The sequence below is a fragment of the Hippocampus bargibanti genome, linkage group LG22 (assembly GCF_051943395.1).
Source record: "Hippocampus bargibanti isolate YZ-2025 linkage group LG22, ASM5194339v1, whole genome shotgun sequence".
Classification (NCBI taxonomy): Eukaryota; Metazoa; Chordata; class Actinopteri; order Syngnathiformes; family Syngnathidae; genus Hippocampus; species Hippocampus bargibanti.
In genome coordinates this window covers 7,741,059-7,762,670 of record NC_142755.1, presented here as the reverse complement: position 1 = coordinate 7,762,670, position 21,612 = coordinate 7,741,059, and the positions used below count along the sequence as shown (strand labels likewise).

The following is a 21,612-nucleotide window of genomic DNA, read 5'->3' as shown; positions in this document are numbered from 1 at the left end:
TCCTCAAGCTGCTCACGTCCAGGTTGGAGGGCCAGCCGGACGACTCCCAGCACGGGGAATCGGCCGGCGGCAAGTTCTGGCGAGCTTTCTGCGTTCGCTCAAAAAACACCGATGAATAAATCGCCGTCCTCCAACAGCTTCAAAATGATTCTAGTCCAAAGTTATTGCGCCCAAAATGGCAGCGTTGATAGCTGTTGGCTAGCTAACTATCTATTTGCTGTATTTTAACTATTTAACTAACTGGCTGGCTGTCTATCTAGAAAGCTAGCTATTAACTAGCTATTAGCTGGCTATCTATTAGCTAGCTAGCTAGCTTTCTATCAATTTGAGTTATTGCGGAATAACTATGCGATTTAACCGTTCATGTAGCTTTTTACAGGGCCATCTGCTTTGCGGGAGTGAACGCTGGCGCGTGGCTGCCGCTGCTCACCCACAGAAATACTTATCCAGTGACTGTAATCCAGTGACTGTAAAATGACCTTGAGTTTTGAAAGGCGCTTAAAATTTAATGTATTATTATTATTACAAGTGAATGCTAGCGCTTCTGGCTGCCGCTGCTCACCCGCAGAAAAACAAATCTTATGGTGTGACTAAAGTGTCCTTGAGAGTTTTGAAAGGCGCTTAAAAATGAAATGTATGATGTTGATGGTAAGAGAAGAAATTAAAAAGGCACGCTACCCAATCGGCGTCATGATTGCTCCGCCTCCCTTTGTTTTTTTTTTTTGACAGATCTGCTCACATCAAAGTGAGGACGCCGAGCCCAGAAAGCCACACGCTCCATTCGCCGCTCACCACAAACAACTTGTCAATGCAAAGCTTTCGGTTGAGGTTCTCCGGGTTAATTTAGAAATGCTTCATGTCACAAAGAGAGTACAGCAAGTGCTGAAGAACGAGTGTCAATGAGAGTCAAACACACAATGTAAATGCAACTCATTTCTATCACTACTTTGACATTATTTAGGTTTTAATCAACAGAAAGCTAGAACGTGGAAAGCAACTCACCGGCGTTGTGTCTGCCTCGGCTAACAAGAGCCACCTGCGTCGGACAGCATTTACCACACCACACCCACTCACCGGCCGATCGGATTAACCCTTTCAAGTCTGCTTGGAAAGCCAAGTTTAACATGTGATTGCCTATTTACACAACACTTTGTGTTGTCATATTATTTGTGATTTATTTTTTTGTTTCCTCTCTCTTCCTTTCATAACTTTGCTGCTGTGTTATTTAAGAGTGTTACGTAGAGCGCTGGCGCGAATGGCCGCCGCTGCTCACCCGCACAAAAAATAATCCAGTGACTGTAAAGTGTCGAGTTTTGAAAGGCTTAAAATTTCATGTATTATTATTATAAGTGAACGCTGGCGCTTCTGGCTGCCGCTGCTCACCCACAAAAAAAACTATGTTATTGTGTCCTTGAGAGTTTTGAAAGACGCTTAGAAATTAAATGTATTATTATTATTATTATTATTATTATTATAAGTGAACGCTGGCGCTTCTGGCTGCCGCTGCTCACCCACAGGAAAAAAAATCTTATGTGACTAAAATCCAAAAATCATTTCCCCTCGCTTTCTCCTTTGAAGTCAAAGACTTGAGGTGGACTTTTGCTTTCATTCTTGTTCTCCCTCCACCATCTTGGTCCGCACCTGAAAGGAAGCTTTTGGGAAAATAGGCTGAAAGTAAAGAGAAGTCAACCCTTAGAGTGCCTTTGTATTTAATTTGTCACTATTTGCGCTAACAGAAAGTAGCTGACAGCTCTGAGGGCCCCCGCAACAAAAAAAAAAGCCATGAAAGAAAATCAAAGCGGTCACTCTTGTCTTATTTACAAGCGCTCGTTTGTCCAAGATGGCGAAGAAGGGCGCCCGCCTCCTTTGCATCATCGCTACTTTTAAATTAAAACATGTCAGCCCTTTTGAGGAAAACACACACGGCAAAAGTTCATGGGGTGGGGCCTCGTGCAATGGTGGGTGGGGCCTAGTGAAATGGTGGGCGGGGCCTCGTGCGGGGCAGTGCGACGCCATGCCAGAATTGCGCGCTCGCTTCCCGTGCCCTTTGACCTGCTACAGCCTGGCTCGCTGGAAGAACACCTGAAGAGAGAAACGTGACAACATTAATTTAAAATGAAATTAGCTAGCTAGCTAGCTAATAGATACAGTAAGAATCATCATACATTTCATTTATCAGCGCCTTTCAAAACTCTCGAGGACACTTTACAGTCACAGGATAGCGAGGCAATAGATAGAGAATTTCTAGCTAGCTAATAGATATCTAATAGCTAGGTAGCCAGCTATATAGCTAATAGCTGGCTAGCTAGCCAGCTAATACATAATAATAATAATAAATTTCATTTCTAAGCAACTCTCAAAACTCTCAAGGTCACTTTACAGTCACAGGATAAGTTTTTTTGTGGGTGAGCAGCGGCAGCCACACACGCTAGCGTTAACTCAGCCCTAAAGTAACTTAAATAGATAGAAAGCTAGCTAGCTAATAGGTCACTAATAGCTAGCTAGCTAATAGATAGCGCATATAGCTAGGTAGCCAGCTGTATGGCTCATAGATAGCTAGCTAGCCAGCTGATAATAATAATACATTTCATTTGTAAGCACCTTTTAAAACCTTTTAAAAGGTCACTTTACAGTCACAGGTTAAGTTTTTCTGTGGGTGAGCAGCGGCAGCCAGAAGCGCCAGCGTTCACTCAAGCCGGAAGTAACTGAAATGGATAAAAAGCTAGCTAATGGCTAGCTAGCCAGCTATATAGCTATTATGATTATGATGATTCTATTATGATGATGATGATGATGATGATGATGATGATGATGATATAGAGAAGGTTGTGTCAGGAAGGGCATCCGACAAACAAACATGTGAAGATGGAGGACGTTGATTTTCTGTGGCGACCGAGCGACCCCGTCAAGGGAAAAGAAGATTATGATTCGAAGCCTATCTGACCTTCAAGTAGGTCTTGAGGACTTTGGGATCGGGTTGCTGCAGGACGTGACAAAGCTCCTGGCAAAGACACAACAGAGGAAAGGCATCAAAAGTCTCGGCGGAGGGACGAGGGGACGGGAGACGGGGGACGGGGGGTTGCTTCCTCGCCACGCGCCGGCCTGACCTGCGCCACATCCGGGCACACGTGAAGCGACGGAAGATAGTCTTGGCGCAGGAACTCCAACAGCTCCGGACCCTGAGAGACACGCACGCACGCACGCACGCATGGCGTGGTGAAAAGGGCCCAGCGAGCGAGCGAGCGCAAAAGAGCGGCAAAACCACGCGGCAGTGGCGGCGGCGGCGGTACCTGCTGCGCATAAATGGTCTTCAGCGTCGCGGCGACCTCCGACAACGTCTGAAAGGTCACACGGACAATCGGGACTTGGGCTCAAAGACACAGAAACGGACGCGGGGGCGCACGCACCAGCACGGTTTGAGCGTCGCAGAGGTCAAAGGTCGGCTTGAGAGGCGCCAGGAAGCAGGCGGGAACGATGTGTTTGTACGTGAAGTCGTTGAAGCCCGCCACGCACGCCTTGCCCCCTGAAATCACAGCACAGGCGTCACGGCGCGGGTCGTGGGGCCACGCCCCCCTCGCGGCCGCGCGGCGCCCTCACCCCAAAGTTCCACCAGGCCGCCGAGCGCGGCGAAGCATGTTTTCTGGGCGACGGGGTCAGGGAAGTCGACGGCTCCTTGAATGACGGTGAACACCACCCTCTCCACGTTCTCCGGCCCTGAGGAGCGCGGCGGGTCAACCTCGGCGGGGAGCGGGTGAGCATGAGGCGGGCGAGGCGGGCGAGGCGGGCGAGGCTCACCCTGGCCGGCCAGGACTTCGCTCAGGCCGCTGCCCGCCACCGTGTGGACGAAGGAGAAGTAGCTCCTGCGCAGCATTTGCCTTTCCAAGGCGGCCGCCTGGTCGTCGGCGTCGGCGGGGCGTGCCAGCGCCTCGAAGATGGCCAGCACCAGCGGCATGAAGACTTGCTGGAGCAAGGGGGACACCTGCCGCTGCCGCGGGGATGAGACTTGTTGAAAAGTCGCAAACCGACCGACGGACGGACGACGGACGGACGGACGGACGGACCAATGGCTCGCCAGCCAGATACGGATGGCTCTTTCGATGATTGCATCTGGCTCGCCGGTAATACCAAATACACATTTGCGCTTTTTCGCTCTTCATTTCCTCTTTGGGCTGCAGTTGGCGGAAAGCGCCATTTTCATTGGATGACACTGGCCTTCATGTTGAAACATGAATTTGCTGTGTGCTCTACATGTAATATTTGAAGGGATTTAAACCTTCTAATGGCTTCCCCAAATTCAGAACGGCCCTGGAGAGGAAACCAGAACGGCAATGTGGCCCGTGGCAAAAAATGACTTCAAAAATGACACCCCTGGTCTAAAGCAGTGCTTCTTAATCTTGTTGGATTCCAAGGACTGTGCCAACTAGACCGAGGGGTGGACCTCCGCGGCGGAGGATCCACCGAACCCCCGAGACCGACACCATCGAGGGTTCCATCGAACCCGGGTTAAGAACCACTGGTCTGTTATGTTATTAATTGGCTTATTTACTGTATTCTCGTCAAACTTATTGTAATGTGAATTGTTGTTTTGAAATGTCCTTTAGTTTTCACGGTGTTAGTCGAAAAGGTTTTGGAGATCGAAGAGAAGCGCCAACGCGCGACGGGCACCTACTTTGAACTTGGCGGTGATCTGTGCGATGAGCGGGATGAACTCCTGCAGGTCTTTGGCCTCGCAGTCCTTGAGCATATGCTCCGAGGCGGCGGGGATGAAGGGCAGCACTTCCTCCTCCATGCAGATGATCATCCGGTGCAGGAAGGAGCGCACGCAGCCCCGCAGCGCCCCCCGCTGGACGGGGCAGCTCAGCGCCGGCAGGAAGGTGCGCAGGCAGTCTCGATAGACTTCGCTGCAGCCGCACTGCTTGACCGTCTGCTTGTTGCTGAAGGCCTTGCTGGTGCGACTACGGCAAGAGCGCCCCGTTAATCAATCGAGCTAGTTACCTAGCTAGCTGGCTAGCTATGAGCTATATAATAATATATTTCATTTATAAGCGCCTTTCTAAAGTCTCATGGTCACTTTACAGTCAGAGGATAAGTTTTTCTGTGTGTCAGCAGCGGCAGCCACACGCGCCAGCGTTCACTCAACCCGGAAGTAACTCAAATAGAATAGTAAGACAAAGAGATCAAAATCTAGCTAGCTAATAGCTAGCAAGCCAGTCGATAGCTAATAGCTAGCCAGCCAGCCAGATAGCGATTGTACGGTATTGTATATAGCTGGCTAGCTAGCTATTAGCTTTCTATGACTTTGTCTTACTATTCTATTTGAGTTACTTCCGGGTTGAGTGAACGCTGGCGCGTGTGGCTGCCGCTGCTCACCCACAGAAAAACTTATCATGCGACCTTGAGAGTTTTGAAGGGCGCTTATAAATGAAATGTATCAGAATGTATGATGATTAAGCTTTGGGCCCAACGTGCACATGGTGGTGGACGGCAAGGGGAGGGGCGCTTCCTTACCTGACAAAGCCGACAGCGTGGCTGAGGCAGTCGGCCAGCGCCGCCTGCGTCCCCTCGTCCGTCTCCAGAGGAAGTCGGTCCAGCAGCAGACGGAAGGCGTCCATGAGCGGCGCCAGCAGGGCCCGCATCAGCGCCCGTTTGGTCTCCAGCGGACTCTCGCCGCTCACAATCAGCACGCCCGCCGCCTCGAACATAAACAGCTGGTCGTCGCTGGTTAGCAGCGCCGGGAACGCCTTGTCCTGCGGAGCGCCAAACCAGGGATGAGAATGACAAATTTGAAAAAAATAACCCGGGGAGGGTGCACATTTCCTGTTTTTTATATATATATAAAAAAATATATCTGTTGAAATTACATTAATATATTCAACAAAATGTGTGTATTATTTTAAATAACTTTGTGATAATACTCACCATGAATATGAATGGTTTTCTGTTCCTCATGATTGGTAAAAATCCAGCCAAACGATCGGAATAAAAATCAACTTGCCGGCTACATACGCAAGGTTACTGCTAGCTAGCCTGCACGCTGCTCATTAGCTCGCACGCTTGCTTTCTGCTGCCTCTCACAGAAGTAGATTGATGCTAACGTTAGCGTCATAGTGCCACTGACATTGGACTGTTTCATGGATGGGATGTTTCATTGCAAATTAGAACCTGTTTGATTGGGTTTTTTGTTTTGTTTTTACTCATCCGCTTCTTCAAAAGGGGGCGTTTACCTGTTTCGACATCACCATCAATCTACGTCAAGATCATCCAATCAAAATGTCGCTTTCCGCCAACACACGCCGGAACAGGAAATGAACAGCAGAAAAGCGAGAATACATCTTTCATTGAAAACAGATTCTTTACTTCCAAACAGTGTATTGTAGGTGTTTCAAATACATGACATGTTTCGGCGTCTACTTCCGCCTTCGTCAGAGTGTCTGTAAGTAAAGAATCTGTTTTAAATTAGATATCAAGTAGACAATTAATACGACGAATACATATTTAGTTTTATCTGGTCAATTTGGTCTGTAAAAGACGGAAATCCGCCAAACCGAGGGCCAGGCTAGCGGGCAGGCTAGCAAGCGGGCGCCGGCGCTTACGTACAGGAGGGGCCAGTTCAAGGAGGTCCTGTATCCGGGTCAGGATGTCCTCGACGAACGCCGTCATGTGCTTGCTGAAACGCAGAGCGAAAGAAAAGTTCAAACAAACGCGGGCGTGGTCTCAGCGCTACTCCCAGAGGACTCACTGTAGTGTTTTGATGAAGCGCGACAAGAGGTAGGCCACTCGACTGCGGACTTTGGGACTGCTGTGCCGCAGTCCTCGCTGGTCCAGAAAAGCCATCTGGCAACACGACACATTTTGATTGGCGTGGCTTCCCAAAAGAAGGCGTGGCTTCCCAAAAGACGCATTTGGCCGCGTACCAAAACGTTGGGAATGTGCAGCGGCTCGGCCGCAAAGAACTTGTCGTAGCGGACCACCGTCTCAAAGAACTCCAGAGACACCGAGGCGTGCTGGTAGTTGCTCACGCCGCACGACACCAACTGAGCGAGACACAATGCGGCGCGTACGCATCAGCAGCTCCCAAGGAAAATCATCATCATCATCATCATACATTTTATGTATTTTATAAGCGCCTTTCAAAACTCTCAAGGACACTTTAGTCACAGGATATTTTTTCTGCGGGTGAGCAGCGGCAGCCACACGCGCCAGCGTTCACTCAACCCGGAAGTAACTCAAATAGATAGAAAGCTAGCTAGCTAATAGATACACTAATAATAATACATTTCATTTATAAGCGCCTTTCAAAACTCTCAAGGACACTTTAGGCGCTTATAAATGAAATTTATTATTGTCATTATTATTATTATTATTTACAGTCACAGGAATATTTTTTTCTGCGGGTGAGCAGAGGCAGCCACACCCGCCAGCGTTCAGTCAACCCGGAAGTAACTCAAATAGATAGAAAGCTAGCTAGCTAATAGATACAGTAATAATAATACATTGCATTTATAAGGGCCTTTATAAACTCTCAAGGACATTTTAGGGGCTTATAAACGAAATGTATTATTATTATGATTATGACTATGATTATTTAGTCACAGAATATTTTTTCTGCGGGTGAGCAACGGCAGCCACACGCGCCGGCGTTCACTCAACCCGGAAGTAACATAAAGTAAAAAATAAAATCAGCTAAAAAACTAATCTGACAACACAAAGACACAAAGCGAGCGCGTGGGCGGCGGAGCGCTGACCGTGGTCATCATGTCCTGCAGCGCTCCGGTCTTGACGGCGTCTCCCGAGAAGTGCGCCCCGTGCGAGGCGGGCAGTGCTTCTCCCAGCATGTAGAGCAGCCGGATGGCCACCTCGACCTCCATAAAAGGTGCGCTGCGCCACTTGCTGAAACACGCACAGGAGCACGACGTGTAAACGCGGCGCTGGCGTGCGGCGGCGCGGCGGCGCTCACCGCATGGTGTCGGTGAAGACTCGGCGGACCGATTCCAGGACCAGCTCGGGGGACACCTGCGCCAGGCGGTCCAGAAGCATCTTCAGCTGCTTCCTGTACTCCACAAACATGGCCTCGTCCTCGCCCTGGCGCGCACGCACGCGGCGCGATTAGCGGGGGGGGGAAAAGGGCGGCGGCCCCGCCCGGCGTCAACGCACCTCATTGTCAAAGTTGTACTCGTCGTCGTACGTTAGCTTCTGGATGACAGCCAGCATGATAGCCTGCGGGGGAGACGGGAGGAGACGTGATTTAACCCGAGGCCCGTCGTCGCACCCTCGCGTCTGTGCACGCACCGACCTCCATGTTGCTCTTCTGACTATCGCCAAGCTCGGGCAGCTGCCAATCAAAGAAGAGCAAGATGTAAAGGGCCCAGCAAGGCGCGGCGGCGGCGGCGGTCGCCCACCTGTTTGAGCACATGTAGGTACTCGTAGCAGAAGGCGACCACGTTGGCGGAGATGTCATCGTCGGGATGCACGAGCAGGCGCAGCACCAGCGCCACCTTGGCCTCCAGGGCGCGCAGAGCGGCGCCGGCGTCCTCGGCGCTGCCCGCCTTGGCCAGCTTGGTCCAGCTCAGCACCAGACTCTGGCCCATCCCGTTGACCAGACGCGAGAACTTGGCCAAGAAGTCCACATCCTCCTCCTCCTCAAACAAGGAAGAAAAAAAAAAAAACATTTTAAGGGATGAGAATGATGAGAAAAAATGTGAAAAAAAAAGGAGTGGGGGGGGGGTCACATGCATATACTGTATACTGTTTAATATATTTATACCTATATAGATAGATAGATAGATAGATAGATAGATAGATAGATAGATAGATAGATAGATAGATAGATAGATAGATAGATAGATAGATAGATAGATAGATAGATAGATAGATAGATAGATAGATAGATAGATAGATAGATAGATAGTGATTTCAACAAAATGTGTGTATTATTTTAAATAACTGTGATAATACTCACCATGAATATTTTCTGTTCCTCATGATTGTTAAAAATCCAGCCAAACGATCGGAATAAAAATCATCTTGCCGGCTACATACGCAAGGTTATTGCTAGCTGGCCTGCACGCTGCTCATTAGCTCGCACGCTTACTTCCTGCTGCCTCTCACAGAAGTCTATTGATGCTAACGTTAGCGTCATAGTGCCACTGACATTCAACAGTTTCATCGATGCTATTGTTTCATTGCAAATTACAATCTATCAAATTAGAACCAAAGGAGAATCATTCGGTCCGTTCAACCTCATTTTTTTTTTTTTTTTTTACTTGTCCGCTTATTAAAAAGCGGGCGTTTACCCGTTTCAACATCAACGGCACCTAAATCAAGATCACCCACTCAAAATGGCGCTTTCCGCCAAACGGCGTCAGTCTCATCCAATCAAAATGGGGCTTTCCGCCAACACAAGCCGAAAGAAGGAAATGAACAGCAAAAAGGCGTGAAAACGTATTTAGTTTGATGTGGTCATTTGGGTCTAATCGGCCCTTTCTTTCTCGATCAGCGAATAAAAACGGCAGATTTCCGAATCGAGTGCCTCGAGAGAAAAAACAATTCCAAATACGGCGGGCGGAAATGCGCCACGGGGCCCACCTGCTCAAGGTGGAAGAAGCCGGCTGACTGCAGGACCTGGGCGAGCGACTCCACCAGCTTGGTTTTCTCCACGGGGTCCATGCCCTTGTTGACCATCTCCAGAAGGCAGTCGCAGGCCTCCTCGCGCAGCTCCTCCACCGCCAAGTGGCTCAGCAGAAGGTCCACAAAGCTGCGGCCGCACAAGGTTAGCCACCGCCGGCGCCGACAAAGACCGGCGGGCGGGGAAGCGGCGGCTGACCGTTGGTTGGCGATGAGCGCCAGGTCGATCCAGGACACGTAGGCGCCGACCACCTCCAGGCACTGGCAGCTCAGCTCGGGCTGGCTGCGCTGGTACGTGTGCAGGATCTGGAACCACGACTCCACCAGGCTGGGGACGCAGCGCTCCCGCATGGCGTCCTTGATCACGCTGTTCCGTCGCATGACCTGGACACAGCCGCGCGCTCGCCGTGTCCGGCAAATTACTGTATTTCCTGCACTATAAGGCGCACCTAAAAAAAGCTGACCACGCGCTTCATTATGTGGCGCACCCGATGGATGGACAAGGTTTTTCAATTGTCATATCTCAGCTTACCAACGCTTTAGCTCACAAACTCATGAACATTAAATTCGCGAGCATTGTCTCGGCTAACGAACTAGTTTTCAGCGGACGAACCAAACGACACAGCGCCACTGTGACTGGCGGACTACTTTTCCACACCCCCTTTGAGTGCAGACGTGGTTTGCTATCGAGTGGAGTACTTTTGCTATTATGGGACCTAAAAAAACCCACAACAGGCTGGTGTTGCGCCGAAGACGACGCAAAAGAAAATGACGGTCGAGCAGAAGAAGGAGATCATCGAGAAACACAAACGAGGTGTGCGTTTGTGTGACGTAGCGTCCCAGTACCACGACGCTAACTCGACCATCGCTACGTGTGGCTATGGGTGTTTCTGTGTTGTCTTTTGTTGATTTGGATTCAGGAAAAGCAGCTAGCTGGGGACATTGCGAGTCAGGGTATTATCGGCGAGAAAGCACGGCAATTTCACTCGGATATCATCAAGAGGCAACAACATCAACGACCATCACAAAGGTCAATAAAACGATGTTATTTTACAGTACAGTTTATTTCTTCCAATAGCACATTTATTATACGCATAATAATGTACATTTTGTGTAGTTTGAAGGCTTATTTAGCAGAAAATTGTGTTTTATGGGGACCTGGGAAGGTATTATTCTCATTTTAATGGTGTCTTGTGGGAAATTAATGTTTGGAATACACACTTTTCACCTTACACACACTTTCTGGGAACCAATTGGGTTTGTAAGCTGAGGTATCACTCATAGGTATGTCATTCATTGAAGGTGCCCCTGATAATGTGGTGCAAGCTTTTTTAAATATGTTATTCTGTGAAGGTGCGCCTTATATTGCAGAAAATACGGTCCGCCATCGAAAGGCACACACGCCGGTTACGGCTAAACGAATTGGTGGCGGCGACCGAGAAGGTACGGCATAAAATGAGTGCTACGTGCTAACAACATCTTGTCGTTTCGGGCACGGCTCTCATCGACGGGACGCGCGCACGTCCGCGTTTCCGCCACCCGAAACCAACGGCCCCCTCGGAATCTGTACCTCCGGCGCGTGCAGGGTGTCCCTGTCGACCACCTCGCCGTCAATGGCCATGAGCGTCCGCAAGTAGATGTCGACGCCTCGGGGGTCCAGGCCGACCACCGTCAGCATGTCGAAGAAGAAGTCGGGCCACAGCGCCGGGAACTCGGCCACAAAGGTCAGCGCCAGCACCTGCGCCGCTTTGTTGCGCACAAAGATTTTCTCGGGATGGCCCCTCAGCAACTGTGAGCGCCAGAACGCCGAGGTGAGCGGTCGCCGAGGTGAGCGGACGCGGGGGGCCGGCGTGACGACCCACCTGAAACTGCAGCCACTTCATCAGCGTCTCTCGGATGAGCTGCCGCTGGCCGCCGCTCAGCCCGCCGTGTCTGCAACGGCAGCGTCAGTCTGGCGCTTGCCAAGAACGTCAACCCTTGTGCCCCCTCCTCACCTGAACTTCACCTGATGCTCCAAAACTTGGAAGCAAAAGAACTTGACGTGGTCGTCACTGCAAACAACATTATTGTTTATTCTTGATGATTGCACATGGTCATTGGACGGACGTACAGAAATGACTGACACAGAGTCCGTCTCACACACACACACACACACACACACTTAAAGGACAACCGACACCACCGGACAAGTTGCCTCCATAATTTGTAAAATCACTTCAAATGACTTCTACTGAAAGTATTTTACAAAGATTCCACCGCAAATAGCTACATTTAACATTTTAAAACCAGTGATGAATATTCGTGAAGTCTTGTTTTCGGGTTGATGACGTCGCTGAGGGAACGCCCCTGACCGAGAAAGTGACACGAGTGCATTTTTTTTGGGCTTATTTTCAGAATGGAGGATTACATATCGAAATTGAAAGAATTTTCTAAACTGGACTTTCAATCGAAGCAGAAGATAATTAAAGAAAGATCAACACCGGATTGTGAAGCTCACAAACTGTGAGGGATGAATGTAAATCTCCTGGACAGCATCTCAGCTTTTTGGCCCGGAACGTTCTCATTGAAACTATTCCCGAGACTTTTAAAACTGAAGAAAGAGAAGAAAATCTTCTACAAAGAAGGTATAGATGCTTTTCTTCAGAAGGAGCGGCGCATGGACTTCATTTACAAGTAAAGGTAACACAATAATTTCTTATCCATTGCTAACCGGAGCTAGCAATGGATAACCGCTGTCATTCATACGGAAGTTCGGAACTCTTCATTTTGCATGTGCAACCATTAAACAATCTGCATTGATGTTGACATCTTGTAGCTTCTTCTTCTTCTTCTTTTCCTTTGGGCTTTTCCCTTCAGGGGTCGCCACAGCGAATCAATGTCCTCCACCTACCCCGGTTTTGTGCATCCTCTTCTCTCACACCAGCTACCTTCATGTCCTCTTTGACCACATCCATAAACCTCCTCTTTGGTCTAATATGAGTTGTCCCTCTAAAGTACTCCTTCCTGATCCTTTCCAACCTGGTCACTCCCAAAGAAAAGCTCAACATCTTCAGCTCTGCTACCTCCAGCTCTGCTTCCTATCTTTTCTTCATTGGCACTGTCTCCAGTCCAAACATCATGGCTGCTCTCACCACTGTTTTATACACTTTTCCTTTCATCCTAGCTGAAAGCCTTCTATCACACATCACACCTGGCATTTTTCTCCAGCCGCTCCAGCCTGCCTGGACACGCTTCTTCACCTCTTTTCCACACTCTCCATTGCTCCGGACAGTTGACCCCAAGTACTTAAAATCCTCCACCTTCTTTATCTCTTCTCCCTGTAGCATCACTCTTGCACTTGGATCCCTCTCATTCACACACATGTATTCCGTCTTGCTGCGACTGATCTTCATTCCTCTCCTTTCCAGGGCATATCTCCACATCTCTAGCTTCTCCGCCACCTGTTCCCCGTTCTCGCTCCAGATCACAATGTCATCTGCAAACATCACGGTCCAAGGAGATTCTTGTCTGTTGTACTCTTTTCTTGGCATGAAGCCATACTGCTGCTCACAAATGTTCACTTCTGCTCTTAGTCTCGCTTCAACTACTCTTTGCCAGAGTTTCATTGTATGGCTCATCAACTGTATTCCTCTGTAGTTAGTACAACTCTGCACATCTTAAAAATGGGCACGAGTACACTTTGTCTCCATTCTTCAGGCATCTGTTCCCCATCTAAGTTCTTGTTGAATAACCCAGTCAGGAACACCACCGCCACCTCTCCAAGACACTTCCATACCTTGATTGGCAAATCATCAGGCGCGAGTGCCTTTCCCCCCTTCATCCTCTTCAGCGCCCTCCTCACTTCATCCTTGCTAATGTTTGCTACGTCTTGGTCCACAACAGTCACGTCTTCTACTCTTTGTTCCTTGTCATTTTCCTCATTCATCAATTATTCAAAGTACTCTTTCCACCTTGCCATCACACAATTGGCACCTGTTAATACATTGCCATCTTTATCCTTAATCACACGAACCTGCTGCACCATCTTTGTCTCTCTGTCTCGCCAGCCTGTAAAGATCAGTCAGCTTCTTATTTGTTATTCATGTCCTTATATGCCACATATCACCAAAGTTGATGCTATATAGCTTATTCATATGTCGTGTCCTTCACCAGTTTCGTCGCTTTGCTTACACGGCTCGAATTGATACGGAAGGACTTCTTCAATCGATCGCAAACACTTGTGCTTTCCTCTTCAGAACTATTTGAATCATATTCATAACTGGATGAGTAACAAGAAAGGATATTTTTCCAAATCTGTCCTCTCTGAAGCCATTGTTTTGATTCTGGAGCAAGGCAGTTTGTGAAGGAGTATCCTGACGAGACGTCACCAACTGGGGGCAGGACTTTTTGCATCTCTCCAGTTATGAGCTCATTAGTGGCAGTTTTTGGGCAACTTTAAGTCATTTTAATTGGTGTTTTGCATTTGACTAAAAATATCAGCCTGCGTGTTTTGGGTATTTTAGATGCTATCAAACGTTTTTCTGATGTCAGTTAGGAAACAAAAACATGGTGTCAGTTGTCCTTTAGCATAAAGATGGAACGGCCCTATTTGTCCCACCTGTAGAGTCCTTTGGCGAGGGCCTGCGCACACACCTCCCAGGCGTCGCGCGACTCCTTGAGCTGCTCAAAGTACGCCGCGGCCTGAGGGACACGCGCACCACAATGTTACATTTTCACACAAGCCGGGCCGGGGTTCCAAATGACCCAAATCTCATTCAGAGCAAGTGAGCGCGTGTGGCTGACCCTGTGGCGGTAAGGGGGGTCGGCACTGGGGTCGAGCCCCAGCAGGGCCTGTTCGTCCATGGCGGCAGCACAGCGGCGGGCGGCCAGTTAGCTTGCGTGTCCGAGGGCTATGCTGTTCTGCTGTGGCTGTCTCGCCTCCCCTCCTATCATCTGGACAAGACGCAAAAATAAGACAACAGCGTCACTCACGTCGGCCAACCATTACTGTACCAAAGCAAACTTTGGGCTAAAAATGGCACAAACACCGTTGTTGCCATATCCAACTGCCCTGTCCACATGGCCGTTACTATATCGAAAAGAAATACATCACTTGTGTGGAATAATTCGGCCTAATATCAATTCACACCATGTGAATTACGAAAAAAAAAAAAAAAACATGTTTACATACACCCCTACATGTGTGCGTGCCCCCACCTGCCCTTCTGAGCACGATGGGGGACAGAGCTTTCAGCTGCTCTGCCCCCAAACTCTGGAACTCACTTCCTCCAAACATTTGTAACATCGATTCTCTTCCCACCTCCAAATCCCATCTGAAAACTCACCTATATTTAATTGTATTTTATTTATTGTATTCTATTTATAATTATATGTTATTTATTATTGTATCTATACTTGCCTGTGACTGTAAAGTGTCCTTGAGCGCTGTGAAAGGCGCTTTAAATAAAATGTATTATTATTATTATTACATAAAAGAGTGTCAACCAAGTGCTTGTGTTTATAATGTTTGAAAGTTTGACGCCGACGTGGGTTCCACAGATGAGTTATCGTCATTTATAACCATGAGTGATAGGTATCATTTTCCTAGGGGGTGAAAGGGACCAAAAAATAGTAATGAATACTTTCTGTAAAGCGATTAAAGCAAGCGAAGCGGACTGAACGGACAGAAAAGTGAGTGGCTTAGGTGTTTTATTTGACACGCCAGCTTGAAAACAAAAGAAGAGCATTTTTAGAGCGGGTGCTTTATTTGAATGATTGCGAGGCAATCATTTCGCAAATGAGCTAGCATTAGCCGGCTAGCCGGAATATGACGCTACCCCCTCCACGTTACCTCCCCACCGGGGGCGACTTTTGCTCGCGACCCCGTCCGGCGGCGACCAAGCTGACCTTATCGCATGGGGCCGTCGCTCACTCGGCGACAACCCACAAAGTCTTCGAAGGTAGCCCAATTCGCTCCACTTGGCGTTGTAGCGGAGTCGGTCTTTAATCGTGCGGCGTGTGCGTGTCTGCCTCTTCACTTCCGGCTCCACGACCCGGAAGAGCTTTTCTTCTTCGCTTAACATTTTTAGTACACGAGGGGTCTCAAGCGCCTTGTGCTATTACGTGAAGGCATAGCAGAGTACGTATTTCAACGACCCTCCAAAACGAAGAGTTCTATCATAATTAATTTCTTTTATACGCGCCTTTCAAAACTCTCCAGGACACTTTGCAGTCACATAGCGCTTTAGCAACAACTGAAGGTGTAACAAAGCGCTTAACATTGACAACTATCATATACAGGAAAATTAACAAGTCACAAAGATAGCAGTTGCTATTGTATTTAACATTGATATTTAAGCTAGAATTCACAGATAAAAAACTGCTTCTTTTGTGGAGGATTCTGTGGATCTTGTTTTTCCTTTATTTGATCATAGCTAATTGTGACTTTGGGGTATTTTTCCATGCAGTGTCACGTTGCAACATCCGAGAGCCGGGAAACCCTTTGTGACAAAAGACAGTGGCCAAAGTGACATCTCTGGTCCTTGACAATTCCAGCTTCTCTTGGGGCCGCAAGCAGACATTGACCCCCCCCCCCCCTGAAGATTGCCATTGTTGTTAAAATTTGACAACATGGCCGTCATCACAACACCCAACAGGTTCTTGGATGACTTCCATCATCTTGGTCTTTCGAACGTGTCTCTCAAAATGTAGCAACTATTTTCGTGGGGCCACATTACTGACGATTGGTTATCACGACAACATTTGACCATTTTTGTTTGAATAGTCAGACCTCAACTTACGAACTTAATTGGTTCCCAGACAGTGTGTAAGGCGAAAAGTATTTTCCTGTATTTTCCCTATATTTTATCCTGAACAATATTTTTTGTTCTTTCTCATTTTTTTTCTGCAGGACCTCACTTCAACCCTTTCTTCTTGTTTGTTTTTGCATTACTACATTACATCACTTTATATATGTCACTTCCTCACTTTACATTCAGAAATTACATGTATAGTCTTGTCAATTGTATGTCTTTTTTAGCCACGTTAGCCAACTATTAGTGCCTTGCATGCTGGGTCCGAGAGGACAATTTCACCTGTGCTGTATGTCATGCATATTAGCATATTTGACAATAAAGCTGACTTTGAAAAGTGTGTATCTCAAAAAAAAATGCCCATAGGAAACCATTAAAATGGGAATAATCTGTTCCCGGGTTTCCATAAAATACTTCTCAACTAAATAAGCCTTAAAACTACACACAACATACCTTATTCTATGTATAATAAATGTGCTATTGTATTGTAATGAAAGAAATACACTGCATTGTATCATAAAGTCACTTTATTTACATTTGTGATGGTCATTTATGGCTTGATGGAATGACGTTGGAGGTCGAAGGTCAAAGGGAATTGCTGTTTGGAAAGAGAGGCACATTAGATTCGGACTGTAATTAAAGAAATAAACTGTGCTGCAAAATAAAGTTTTATTGACCTTTTTGGTGGTCGTTGATGGCTTATGGAAGGAGAGTCACCTTCCATAAGGACTGTTGCTAACTTAACCTCTGGTGCTGTTCGGTCGTGTGCTTCCGCCAGCCGGGGTGGGTGTGTATTATGAAAATAGTGCTTATTATAAGGTTTAATTGTCTTAAATTTGACGTTTGTAAGATAAACTGTTTGTAAGTTGAGGTCTCACTGTATTTGCATTTTAACCACAATTGGTCAGATTTTCTGTGAAGTCGCCTCAAAATGATTTTCTGGATGTGGTGTGTACACACCGACTTCTGATTTAAAAGGCACACCAACAACGTGACGTCAAGACAATTGTTTTTACGACAAAATATCAGTTCCATATCACAGTATGAGAGTAGCTACACTACGTTGAGAACACGTTTATCGATCTGTGGAAATGTAGTCTAAAAAAAAAAAAAAAAAAAGGAGGGGGTGTGGGAAGGAAAATATGACAACGGAACGCTAAAAGCTCTTAAACCATAACAACAATTTATTAGGATTTTCCCCAAGGCCTTTAGAAGAAGGTGGTTGGTCTCTTGGTGGTGAAGCGTGGTTTGTGCTGGCGGCGCAGGACCCGATGGGGCAGCGGGAACTTGATCTTGGAGTCCTGCCGGACCAAACCGCGCCGGTTAACAACAAAAACGGGCCGGCGGGCATTTGCTCGCGGCCACTTTCGCAAACTGTCTAAAAGAGGAATTCTCGGCTCTCATCTGACCCACAACGCAAACTCACATGGAACTGCTTGATGGCAGGACGGCGACATTTGTTGGCGGCAATCACCTGGACCTTCATGATCTGAATGGAATGGGCGCGGGCACGATGCCGGGCACCCATGTCGCGGTCTGCAGGGGGACGGCAAATTAGGAAGGCGGTAAAAACCCGGGACCGGGGGGTCGGACGGCCACTTACAGCACTGGGTGACGGCTCCGGAGGTGGTGAGGTCCCGGTACTCGCGGTACATGTTGTGCGTGCCGCTGCGCGAGTCGTAGCGCAGCCAGATGCCAAAGTTCTTCACCTTCAGAGGCGTCTTTTCGTGGACCTGCGCTTGCACGGGATGGATTGCATTCCGAAGTTTACTAGCGGAGTACGGGAGCGCCCCGACGACAGAGCGCAATACGCACCAGTCCGCAGTAGACGGTCTCGCCGGACGCCTTCTTCATCTTCCTGAGTTGGGATACAAAGTACCAGAAGCGGGACTTGGCCACCACGTGGTTGGGGGCGAAGATGCGCATGCGGTACAGGGGCGGGGTCGGGTTCTTAGGCGATGGAAGCAGTCGCCCGATCACCTTGTACTCTCGCAGCTGCCCCCCCATCCCAAAAAGAAAATGAAAACCATGAAACCCACCCAAGCAGTCAAGGCTTGGCAGGCGGGGTTCGCGTGTGAGGCCTTGGTTTCACTTTCAAAGGCACAAAAACAGCCAAGAAAGGCGACAAGGCCAACGTTGCTGTGCGCAAGCCAGGCATAGTCGCACCATTGTTGAGCGTGCGACCTCTGGGTAAGGCTGCAAACTTCTCCAAAGCTGTCAACTCCACACACAGTCTCTCTTCGGTGGCGCAGGAAAAGAGCTAATTGTTTATTCACGACAAAGCAAGACAGGCAGGACACTTAAAAAGTTTGGATCGAGGGATGACTTTCAACAGATCGCGGCGATCGAGCTGCTCTGCTACTTACGAAACCCTGACCCAGAATCAGGTCGTTAAACGCTCGCCCCGTTTATTCTTAACTCATTCACTGCCATTTTTTTTTACTGTATTTTGTATTTAATTGACTCGGGAATTGAAAATATGCCGTAGAACGGGTTTATTCGGGTTTCCTTTTTTTTTTTTGCGGGTGACGATGCTGATGGATCAAGATACATCCATGTCTATCTTGTGCGTGAATTTCAGAACTGTAGCTAATAAAGGTATTTCCCTCTCACGAGGGGGTAACAGTTATGCGTTGCTCAAAAAAAATGCAGCATCTGATTGCCCCGTGAAGACCACAGAGGAAACGGGCATTCCTTTCCGAGGAGATAGCGATGATCCTGGCGAAGCATTCCAGTTACAATTACAAGCGGTCTATGCTGGCACAGTATTGGAATGGCGGCGTCGCTGCACAATTGAGGGCGATCGGTCAGACTCCGATTCCTCCGACGAGTGGCTGACGTCGAGCTCGGTGAGCTTCTGCGATGCAAAAACAGGCCAGAGAACCCATCTCGAAGTTAAAGTGTCTTAGTTTTATTTTGTTTGTAAGGTGAATTCCTCCTGTGATAATCGGTTATAGTTCAGCTCCTGTGACGTCGCAAGTGCACCGTCCATGCGTTTTGACCTCTTTGATGCTGTGAGATGAAAATGGTACGGTATGGTGTTAGCTAATATTTCTACAGCGCCTGGTCGAAGTGGAGCACACTCCCACAGACATTGCTAAAAGGCAGATGGAGAAGCATCACACACTAAAAAGAACTACAGTATTGAACACACACACACACACACACACACACACACACACACACACACACACACACACACACACACACACACACACACACACACACACACACACCTGTATATAGCTCACGCACACACTTGAAAATAGTTCAAACACATGCACACATTTGTAAGTAGATTATTTTTGGTCTGTGTTTCTGGTTCTGAATCTTTTATAAATCTAAAGACACGTAGTTTTGTCGTTAAAAGTATTTTATTTTGTTGTTTCATAGAATTAAACACCTGTTCAGGTGTCACTCGAAGTTAAAATGGTGGTCTTTGATCACCTTTCTGCTTGAATTTGCTTCTCCGCAAAAAAAAAGCGAATTTTATCCGCTTTTGGGGGAGGAAAAAAAAAAAATCAGGCATTTGGCCTGAAACCGCCTGATTTTAACAGATAATATCTCCAGGACGAAATCAGCAAGAAATGAACTTTTTTTCCCTGATGAAAGAAGAGAGTCTAAGGTTTCTAACGCTGTGTTGAAGATTTATTGCAGTCCTAAAACTCAATATTTTTGTGGGTCCTGCAATTTGAGCGATAATGACCAACAAACTCTTTTTTTTGCACGTCTGGCAGTGAATGAGTTAACAAACGTGTCTGACAACGTGCACGGAGAAACAAACGGCTGCCACGGCTGGGGGCGCGTTGATTTTTCTTTGGAAGGGAGCAGAAAGCTAAAAAGCACCGACCGACATGTGGAACTAGACAACAGATGAATCCGCGTGGAGCCATGCGACCGATGCGTCAATCCAACAACGTTCCGCGCTCGAACGCCCGTTCGCGACTTCGGTTCCTTTGACGCCGCGTCCACTACCTTAAGGCGGCTTCGCCCAAACGACCGCCGTGAAGCGATGGGAGAAAAGCCCGGAAGCCCGGGGCCGCTTGCGAGCTGCGCGAAGACGACGGCGTCGCCCACGCGGTGCCGCCGACCGACGCCATGTTAACAGCGAGACGACGCTACCGTCGCGCGAACAAGACCAAAAGGGCCCATTTGCGACCACTTTTGCGGTCGCTAGCGCTGACCGACATGTAGCGCGTCTACTTAGAGACCGACGTCGATGCGCGGAATGTACGTTCGGTCAGCCGATGAGAAGCTAAGACGCGTTTTTACTTACAGTGCCGGACGCCTTCATGGTGTCTCGCTCACGGCCGCAGAAAAAGAGGAAGTGATGAGGGGTCCTGCGCGAGTCTACGTTGCAGAGGGGGAGGAACTTCCGCTCGCGCGACACCGAGAAATGTCAATCAAAAGACGTCACTCCCGAGACAGCTTGCTTGCGAGCCAGCTGACATTGTTTACATATTTATTATTCATCAAATAATACGCGCAGGCATATAATACAAGTCGAGCACATCACGACGGAGCATAGAACGTTTTGTCAACATTATCTTAAATGGACTTTTTTAACTACCCCAGGCTCCGATGTTCTCCGTATTCCATATTTATGATATTTGCCTAGTGCAAAATCCAATGAAATGTTTCAATGAGAGCGCGTCAATGGATCCAGAGGAGCGTTTGAATCGATTTCAAGACGGCTCGGGAAAGACCGCTAGCTCGATTCCAACTCGGCAGAGGGACCGAACTGAGGTTGGAATCGCGAAGCAGAGGCGGGTTGCGGTCGCTCAAACGTCCACACGAGGACGGACGACATTGGTTCGAAGGGCACATGCCACATTGTGACTTGAAATACAAACCGCCACGGCGGAGAGAATCGAAACGGAGAAAATAGTGAGCGAGGGGCGCTCTCATAGGACGTGGCCAAGATCGTCGATGACGCGAACGGGACTCTCCTCATATCGATGACGGCGTCTCCATGATTCCACATTGCTCCGTGCCATGACAAATTAATACCACAGGGAAAGAAAGACAGGACGAGTGTCCGCCCTGAGTAGAGGGAGGGAGGGAGGGAGGATGGCCATGATAATGGAGAGCAAAACCATTTGGAGTCTTTGGGGACACGGTCTATGATAAGGCGAATACTCACCATGAAGATGAATGCTTTTCTATTCCTCATGATTGGTAAAAATCCAGCCAAACT

General features: G+C 48.1%; 2 protein-coding genes and 1 non-coding gene across 5 annotated transcripts; all 3 read right to left on the bottom strand.

Moving 5' to 3' along the window:
- Nucleotides 1–1,692: 1,692 nt before the first annotated feature.
- On the bottom strand, nucleotides 1,693–15,651 carry xpot (exportin, tRNA (nuclear export receptor for tRNAs)). Of its 2 annotated transcripts, none has more exons than XM_088989162.1 (25): nucleotides 15,511–15,651; nucleotides 14,407–14,556; nucleotides 14,222–14,304; nucleotides 11,619–11,675; nucleotides 11,487–11,556; nucleotides 11,195–11,413; nucleotides 9,824–10,008; nucleotides 9,586–9,754; nucleotides 8,400–8,639; nucleotides 8,294–8,332; nucleotides 8,155–8,217; nucleotides 7,958–8,082; nucleotides 7,746–7,890; nucleotides 6,915–7,034; nucleotides 6,740–6,834; nucleotides 6,598–6,667; nucleotides 5,509–5,747; nucleotides 4,670–4,955; nucleotides 3,796–3,985; nucleotides 3,598–3,714; nucleotides 3,408–3,523; nucleotides 3,291–3,338; nucleotides 3,108–3,179; nucleotides 2,945–3,001; nucleotides 1,693–2,082 (listed from the first exon to the last, which is right to left on the bottom strand). In XM_088989162.1, exons 2-25 carry the CDS (start codon nucleotides 14,464–14,466, stop codon nucleotides 2,056–2,058), a joined length of 2,892 nt encoding a protein of 963 aa, XP_088845288.1. In that variant the 5' UTR covers nucleotides 14,467–14,556; nucleotides 15,511–15,651; the 3' UTR covers nucleotides 1,693–2,055. The 2 variants fall into 2 exon arrangements, with proteins under 2 accessions (XP_088845288.1, XP_088845289.1); XM_088989163.1 differs by having other exon boundaries at nucleotides 8,400–8,636.
- A 1,928-nt stretch (nucleotides 15,652–17,579) lies between these two features.
- Nucleotides 17,580–20,842, bottom strand: rpl18a (ribosomal protein L18a). 2 transcript variants are annotated; one of them, XM_088989350.1, is made up of 5 exons: nucleotides 20,692–20,842; nucleotides 18,231–18,410; nucleotides 18,019–18,148; nucleotides 17,842–17,951; nucleotides 17,580–17,716 (listed from the first exon to the last, which is right to left on the bottom strand). In XM_088989350.1, exons 1-5 carry the CDS (start codon nucleotides 20,707–20,709, stop codon nucleotides 17,624–17,626), a joined length of 531 nt encoding a protein of 176 aa, XP_088845476.1. In that variant the 5' UTR covers nucleotides 20,710–20,842; the 3' UTR covers nucleotides 17,580–17,623. The 2 variants fall into 2 exon arrangements, with proteins under 2 accessions (XP_088845476.1, XP_088845478.1); XM_088989352.1 differs by lacking the exon at nucleotides 20,692–20,842 and adding an exon at nucleotides 18,582–18,599.
- LOC148881902 (small nucleolar RNA SNORA68) lies at nucleotides 18,486–18,618 on the bottom strand. The gene has a single exon (XR_016113784.1). It is a non-coding gene; the product is annotated as a small nucleolar RNA SNORA68 (small nucleolar RNA).
- Nucleotides 20,843–21,612: the final 770 nt, after the last annotated feature.

Excerpts from the sequence above, each read along its gene's own strand:
- rpl18a (XM_088989350.1), bottom strand. Across the intron at positions 17,952-18,018 it reads CGGAGCCGTCACCCAGTGCT|ACCGCGACATGGGTGCCCGG; the intron begins GTAAGTGGCCGT and ends GTCCCCCTGCAG. Across the intron at positions 17,717-17,841 it reads CTGCCATCAAGCAGTTCCAT|GACTCCAAGATCAAGTTCCC; the intron begins GTGAGTTTGCGT and ends TTGGTCCGGCAG.
- xpot (XM_088989162.1), bottom strand. The coding sequence starts at position 14,466 with ATGGACGAACAGGCCCTGCTGGGGCTCGACCCCAGTGCCGACCCCCCT. Across the intron at positions 8,218-8,293 it reads GTCAGAAGAGCAACATGGAG|GCTATCATGCTGGCTGTCAT; the intron begins GTCGGTGCGTGC and ends TCTCCCCCGCAG. Across the intron at positions 6,668-6,739 it reads CGCTTCATCAAAACACTACA|CAAGCACATGACGGCGTTCG; the intron begins GTGAGTCCTCTG and ends TCTGCGTTTCAG.